Here is a 7,981-nt window from a genome sequence, read left to right on the forward strand (position 1 = left end):
CCTCACCCCCACGCTGACCCTCACCCGTCATTCAGCCACACAGGAGCCCATTCATTCAATGACCTCCTTAATCCCCCACCACCCACCGGCCCCTCACAGGGGGAGGTTATTTATATGTTAATGTGGCCGGTCTGCCCCCACAAAACAGGCCCCTAACAACCAGTATGAACTGGATCTCTACTGGGATTATTCTGGTATTAAATCAGGCAGTGAGTGTGTGGATACTGGTGTAAATACTTGTTTGAAAAAAAGCTTAACTGGTTTAATACCAGGCTACTGGTGGGAATGTAACACTGTATTTTAGCTTGGGTACAATATCGGATTTATACTGGTTTCATACTGGAAATTTACAGGATCTAATGATGGAATTTTCTGGGTTTAATGCTTCATTCAAACTGATGTCATTGAAAATGTTCCTGTGTTTACAGTCAATACAGCATTTATACTGGGCAGCATTTATACTGGGCAGCATTTATACTGGGCAACATTTATACTGGGCAACATTTATACTGGGCAATCGTTGGTTTAACACTGGAGTGTCCTGGTTTTTATTGATGGTCCAGAGCAGACTCACCCTGAGTTTATACTGGTTTAACTGGGTTTATAATTCTGGGTTACAACTGGTTTTATCTGCAAAAACCATTTTGTTGTAGTTACTGGCAGATCTGGATTAAAGCTGGATGATGTGTTTGTTACTGGGGATGAAACCAGTGTCTATGGGCTGTTAATACTGGATCTGCGGTTTAATACTGGGTTGAATGTTTGATTTTAAAGGTCTGAGGCAGTTTAATAAGTTATACTGGAAATACTGGAAATTGTGCTTGATGAGTCACTGGTTTCACACTAGAATGTTCCTGTATTTCATGCTGGATTTAAAGTGGATTTATTCGCAGGTGTAGACTGTTCAGGATTAATACGATGAGCGATCTTTGTCTGTATCCTGTTCCAGTGCTGTTAGATTTATTTGTTCTGTGTTTTTAGCTGAATTCAGTCTGGAGTCAAACTGATTCGTCTTTACTGTTCAGACTGTGTTCAGAGCGTTTTGAATCAAACATTTCTGACCCTTTCTCTGAGTTCACTGGATGCTTTGAAACACCCGACGCTCTCTGAGACTTAAAACCAGGGCGTGAAGCAAAATACTAAATCAGGAAATTAAACCCTGTTTTATTCTCCTCCTCCTCCTCCTCCTCCTCTTCCTCCTCTTCCTCCTCCTATGCTTCTTTTTGCTTGTTGTTTGCAAACTGAAGGCCGAGCAGCAGTGACAGAGCTGAGATATAATTGTAGTCCTCTGTCTTCGGTACAGTCTAATTACAGTGCTGACTGCATGCTCATTAACTGTCTCAGCTCTGCAGCCTCCTCCTCCTCCTCTTCCTCGCTGTGACACAGGAGCGTCCAGCTGAGGTTCTTCCTGGGCCGCGGCCTGATCGCAGCAGATGATCTGTTTGTGAACGTAGCCCCAGGCCTCAGGTCACGCCTTCGCTCACCTGTGCAGGTGACTTCCTGTCAGGCTGCAGGTGGTCACAGCAGGAGAGTCTGTAGTTAAAGGTCAGTCGGTCAGTTTTGAGGGTCACGGGACTGGAATCCAGGCTGTCAAATAAAAGCAGCACTGGTTTAACTGGAGTAATACTGGGTTTAGGTAAGCTGGACTACTGTAGTACAGATTTCTGGTTTAACCGTCTGACTGAGGCTGAATGATGAGTTTCATACTGTGTGTGGCAGACTCACTCAACGTTGGTTGGATCCATTCGACCAATCAGTGTTAGTAAAGACATGACTGCTGAAGGGTCGTCTCTCTGGTCACATGATCGCTGTCGGGCTGCTTTTGAATCGTTTCACAGCTCTGAGATTTTCACTTCTCTCAGCCAACCGGAGTACGAGCTGGAAGTCACACAACACATTTTCAGAAATCCCAGGAAGTCCGGCGACACCTTCTCCTCTGCTGCGTCCCGTCTCAGTACAAATGCACGGGAATTTTTTCAGAGTGGCCGTACGGGAACCATTGCACTTCCTGTTCCCCGTGTACTAGTATATTATAGATACATTATTACACGTGTCTTATTACACACGCACAAAGACATGATTGTGAAACGTCTTCGTACTGAGTTAACGGCACGTTTCTCCTTCATGTGTTTGAAGCCAGACCTTTAACCTGAGCTCTCGGAGTGCTTTTCAGTGTGCCTGTCTCTCCGCGTGGGTCCCACACAGGCTCTTTTGTTTGGGGCTGTGTTTAAAGCTCTCGCCACTCTTTGCCGCGCTCTCTGTTCAGCTGCTGCAAAAGTCTCCAAAGCGGGTTTTTGTCTTCGCTCCTCGTTGTTGTTTCAGGCTGATCTCTCGTCTCGCTTCATCTCTGGATCTGCTGCATTCCTGTCTGCTCTCCACCTGTCTGCTCCACCACAATAAAACCACCACCTCCTGCTCCAAACTCACCTTCAAAGTAAAAGTCTGTGACACAAGTCTGGATTCAGTCCATAAATTCCTCAATAAAACAAATGCTGCTGATATTAAAAGTGCTCCCTCAGGCTACATGTGACTCTGTCGTGTTCACACAGACATAAATCATTCAAGTCAGATCAGTTCGGTCCATCAGCAGCAAAACTACAAATCTGAAAAACACCATTTATATTTGCATCATTCAGATGTATCTGTTCTTTGACGTGTCCTCGGCCACTGATATTTAAACTGAATGCACTGATACTTGTTTGTTTTTTTCACTCTAACACTTAATTTTTCCTCCCGCCGGACGTGGCAGATTATAAAGGGGCTGTCCACCACACTGGATGTGATGTAACTGCTGGTCATGAGGGTTGGCGAGTGTCTGCAAACACTCACCAACTGCTCTCTAAGCAGGTTTAACATCTAAACATCACCTTTTTTTATTTATGTCTCCATCATAAAAGCCTCCGAGAAGCTTTTGTTGTTGTTTTGTGAGGTTTGAATTTAACTTGTTGAGCTCGTTGTGTAACGGGACACAAATAGCAAGAGAGAGCCACGAAAATAAAACTGCCAACAAGCTGCTTTAAATGCTGGCTCGTTGTGTTAGAGAGCCGTGGGTTGTAAATGCTGTTATCACAGTTTTATACTGAAGGCCGAGCGCTTCGCTGACAGCGCAGTTTCCTGGTTCGGACCTTTATTGTGAAGGTGCGGGGGAAGTGTGCGCTGAGCTGCTGTTTGCTGACGGAGTGAGACCGTCCGGACTGAGTGAGGACATGACTTTAGAGTTATCGCGGTTGTGATGGACTTTCCGGGTGAGTGTCTCTCTCTAACCCTCCGGTCGGACCTCCGGAGGTCGGGCAGACACCGGGAGAAGCTCGGTCTGCTGCCCGCCTCCGGAGCGCTCTCCGCCGGCTGCTTTCGGGCGCGTGTTCGGTTGAAGTTTGCCTGCAGAGCTGCAGCTTCAGGCTCCGCGAAGAGTCGGACCGAGAGGAGAAGTTAGTTTCTCCGATCAGCAGCCTGGCATCAGTTATCGATCAGTTATCGATCACCATCAGAGGTGAACGTGTTCAGCTGATGGATCAGTCGAGCTGCTGCTGGTCTGAATTTTATTCAGACATGAAAGAAAAGAGACGTTCAGCTCTGAGCTTTAACAGGTGCAGTCATAAACTTTCTTTATACAGCGCTTTCAAACACAAACGGCACAAAGAAATGACGACGAAGATGTGAACAATGATGACAACGTTGTGATGATTATTCAGGAGAGCACATTTCTGATTTCTCAGGCCCCAGAATTTGAATTTAAGCTCGAGTGTCTTTTAGTAAGATCCTGACAGTCAGCAGGACTGAGGTGATGAGAACTGCTGGGTGTTTCTGCCTCAGACGTCTTTGAAGGGATGACTGTGCATATAAGCACTAAACAGTTTTTATGTCAGCTCTGTGGGTTTTGCTCTGGAGGAAAGCCAAAACAGCACGGTGGCGCGGTGGTTAGCACTGTTGCCGCACAGCAAGAAGGTCCTGAGTTCAATTCCACCATCAGGCCTTTCTGTGTGGAGTTTGCATGGTCTCCCCATGTTTGCGTGGGTTCCCTCCGGGTACTCCGGCTTCCTCCCACCGTCCAAAGACATGCAGCTTGTGGGGATAGGTTAATTGTTTAATCCAAATTGTCACTAGGTGCGAATGGTTGTCTGTCCCTGTGTGTTAGCCCTGCGACAGACTGGCGACCTGTCCAGGGTGTACCCCGCCTCTCGCCCTATGACAGCTGGGATAGGCTCCAGCGCCCCCCGCGACCCTGAAAAGGATAAGCGGAAGCGAATGGATGGATGGATGGATGGATAGCCAAAACCTCTCTGTTATGTGTTCATGTCGTCTGTCCTTCCCCTGCTCTCGGCTCGCAGCTCCTCGCACACGGAGTGGAGCAGGCAGTTAACGACATGCTGTGTTACTGTTATGGTGCAATAAAAGCTTCCTAACAAGTGTTAACCTAACGCAGCGAGCGTGCCAGCAAGGTAACGGGCTGTCGCAGCGCTGCACTTTAATCACCTTTTGGTTCTTTGGTCCCGATCATTGCATCCCTGTCCTGCAGCTCGGGTCATCAGGTGTACATGAGTGTGTGATGTGGGCGGGTTAAAGCCCTGTATGTAACAGGAAGTCTGTGCAGAGTAGCTGAGGTGGGGCTGTGTCAGAGTCCACATGATGGAGGCTCATGTTCCTGGAGAAAACATGGCTGCGGCCCGTTGGTGATTTGAATGTCAAATCAAAGCTCCGTGTCAGAGGTCACGCCCAGACTGCAGGCAGGATGCGTGATGGCGGAGGACAGGCGAGAGTCAGAATCATTTAGACATTAAAGGTAAACATGTATTTAGAAATGATGATGCATTAAAACCTCCACGCTGAGATCTGAAGCAGAACCGACTTTAGCTTTCAGATCGTGGTTGAACTTTAAAACCAGCTCTCGGAGCATGCTGGGAGTAAAACCTGCTCCAGGGTTATTACAGTGGACTGAGACTACAGCGAGTGTGTGGAACAGAACAAGAGCTCGACTGTAGGAAAAAATAAGATCGACTAAACCTGTATTTTATCAAACCAACCATTATTTCTAACCAGGTCGTTAGAAACCAAGTGCACATGACAAAGGTTGAGAAGGCTGTGGCCCTCGCTCTCCTGACTCACAGTCCTCTGACTTAATCAGCCAAGAAATGTTTTCCAGCTCGTTTCTCTAAAATAAATGACATATATTTAAGTGTGAAGCATCAGCTGACAGTCAGCGGGACGTTGTCAGTCCTCAGTAATGCAGAGGTGTGACCTCAGCCAGTCCTGTAGTCACCTCAGCAACAAATCTGGTGACACCTGAGGTCAGGATTCTTCCTCTTATCTCCGAGTTCATTCACAACACATGATGTCATCTTGAGAAACCGGGCGAGCCCCGCCCAGTCTCTTCTGCCTGCTGTCTGTCATCACTTCCTGTGTGAGGACAGTTTAAAAAACAAAAACCTGTGTGGCTGCAGCACCATGGCAACCATTATCACAGCTTACAGTCATTCACTGCTCGGAGTCGTCAGCGTCCGTCCCATGATGCACTTGTTGCTCCAATGCAGAGCCGCTCGTCATCAGGGACAACAATAAAGATCAAAGTGACCTCTGAGTGACCTCAGTTTCATTGTTATTAGTGCTCAGTAATGACCTGCTAGTTAAAGCGTATTAACGAGCTCATTGATGATGGTTATTATAACGGCCAGCCTGAGTCACACTCAGTGTGCAAACATGACTTCAGCCTCTCAGATCTGGAGGTACGCTGACGTCTCCTTACTGCGGGCGCCTGGTGCTCGGCGGCTCTCACGTTTCTTCCGGCTCCGTGCGCTCGGCTGCTCGCCATTATTAACGGATGCTGTGACAGTTAGCCTAAATCGCGGCGCTCCAGCTGTCCCCGCTCCTGCTATGATTAGATCATTGTGTCCCAAATTTCCCGAAGACGACTCCCATCTGAGGATGCACGCAGCATGACGGGAGCTCCCTTTAAAGGAGCACGCCACTGTTTCCTGCAGTTTTGTTTTTAGAGAGTTTGACCTTTGACCTTGCAGGAGGCGGCGTTATGAAAGACCTGCAGAGATGCTTCGTGGCAGCAGAGACCACGCGTCTCCACAGGCGCCTCGCTCGCTCTGATCGAGGCTGTAACTGTGATTCTGTCACTCTGGAGTTTAATGAGGGCGGCGTCCTCGCAGCACGGGAAGACGACTGACCCCAGGTGTTTGTAACAGGAGTTTGCAATAATAGGACGAAACAAAATAACATTTATTCAGACTAAAGGTTTATTCCAGAACTTGGAAATAAGAGCTGTGGAAACAAATCTGAAGTCGGCCACAAATTCACGCTTTACATTCGAGCTGATCTGAAATTAAAGTGTCGCAAACAATAATGTAGAGCTCAGAACAGCAACGGCACTTTAAAGAAGCTTACCAAATAACAGAGCAGCAAATGTTTTCAAATCCAGAAACATTTGAGTTAAAAATCAGGTGAAGACGGCGCAGCGTTCAGAGGCTGAGCTGCCAGGAAGTACCAGGAAGCTCCCGGCTCACCGTGTCTGTGCTGATGTTAAAGTCAAAGGATGAATTCTGCAGCTACTGAGTCAGCAGAGCGTCAGCAGAGCGTCAGCAGAGCGGCAGCGACTCTCATGCATTAAACTGCATCAAAGTCCCTAAACACGACTCAGCAGAGTCGCTGCCGCTCTGACATAAGCACAAACGCTGCACCGCGGTGGCGTCCTGTTGCAGCCCACGCTCGAGTTCACGGAGCTGGATCTCGTACACCTGTGGCATCCAGACTGAAAACAGCTGAATTCAAAGATACAAGCTGCGGCTCAGGACTGCTTTTAAATGATCCCAGTTTGAGCTCTGCAGGTGAAGATGACCTGATGCTCCACACTGTTAATGAAGCCACAGCTTCAGGAGGTCTGATGAAGCAAGAACGTTTAAGGTCTGCGACAAAACGATCAAAACTTCAGCTTTGATTACCTGTAATAGAAATAATACGTGTAACTGAGTGTGTGGACCAGCTGTTTATTATCCGACACTCGCTCCAAACGTCTTAAATCTGCCCCGACATTCCTCATGACAGAAACCAAAGCGAACGACATCCGAGCCGATCGGGCAGGTGACAGCAGGTTGAATCCTGGCGCCGTGGTCGTGGTTTGAGCAGCGGCAGCGGGGCGAGCTGGTGGCTCAGAGTTTCACTGATACTGTTAATTTATTCAGAGGAATGTGAAGCGACGCGAGAGGAGGCGGCCGACGCGCACGGGCCGAACGAGGCTCGACAAACAGAACTGGTTTCATTATGTGAAAAGAAATTCTTTGAATATTTGTTGTGAAAGCGGAGCTGAGTGTGAGGAGGAGGGCTGACGGGGTCTCGTTGTTTTTATCATTCCTGCTGAGAAAAACTCTGATGACAACTGAAGAGAAGGAACAAAGCCGGCACAACAAGTTTAAAAAAGGCGAACGCCAGAGAACGCGGTGGTTTCTGAGCCCTCCACAGGATCCACGCTGTTCCTACCGTCAGTATTTTCACATTCAAACACTTGAAATTGTTTAAATGTGGAAAGAAGTGATCCCTTCACCCACTGTCACTCCTCAGTGTTTTTTGTTACACGGCTCTGTTAAGAGGAATCTTTTAGTTTGTTGTTTTCTAATAATCATATAAAATATGTGAGATTTGCTGCAGGCTGACAGCCGTTAATACAAAAAATGTGTAAACACTGATAAATGATGTGATGAGCCATCAGACCTGTGATGTAACGGCCGTGAGCCCAGACGCCTGATGTTTGGACATGAGGCTGTTTCACCTTCATGCAGGCGCTGTGGCCTCACGGCTCTGCTCTTAGACACGCTCCCACTTTGGGAAACATTCGCTAAAACCAGGACTTTCTGGGAATCTCACCTTATACCTGCTGCTGTGAAAGCTCCGCCCACTCTGCCCTGCAGACAGCTTCACACAAAGGTTTCTTTGTGCAGCAGACTGGTGTGTGTGTGTGTGTGTGTGTGTGTGTGTGTGTGTGTGT

General features: G+C 47.7%; 1 protein-coding gene across 5 annotated transcripts in view; it reads left to right on the forward strand.

Annotated features, from left to right (window-relative positions):
* The window catches only part of rasal2 (RAS protein activator like 2), a 60,764-nt gene that overhangs the window by 28,158 nt on the left and 24,625 nt on the right, over window positions 1-7,981 (forward strand). Inside the window, exon 1 of one of the 5 annotated variants that reach the window (XM_005751349.1) lies at window positions 3,161-3,245. The exons of the other annotated variants lie outside the window; for them this stretch is intronic. Within the exon in view, the coding sequence (XP_005751406.1) occupies window positions 3,233-3,245 (13 nt within the window). The 5' untranslated portion in view covers window positions 3,161-3,232. Of the gene's footprint in view, window positions 1-3,160; window positions 3,246-7,981 lie in introns of those variants that run through there. 5 annotated transcript variants of the gene reach the window in all.

The sequence above is a fragment of the Pundamilia nyererei genome, unplaced genomic scaffold, assembly GCF_000239375.1.
Source record: "Pundamilia nyererei isolate P.nyererei 1_Seehausen unplaced genomic scaffold, PunNye1.0 scaffold00307, whole genome shotgun sequence".
In the NCBI taxonomy this organism is placed as follows: Eukaryota; Metazoa; Chordata; class Actinopteri; order Cichliformes; family Cichlidae; genus Pundamilia; species Pundamilia nyererei.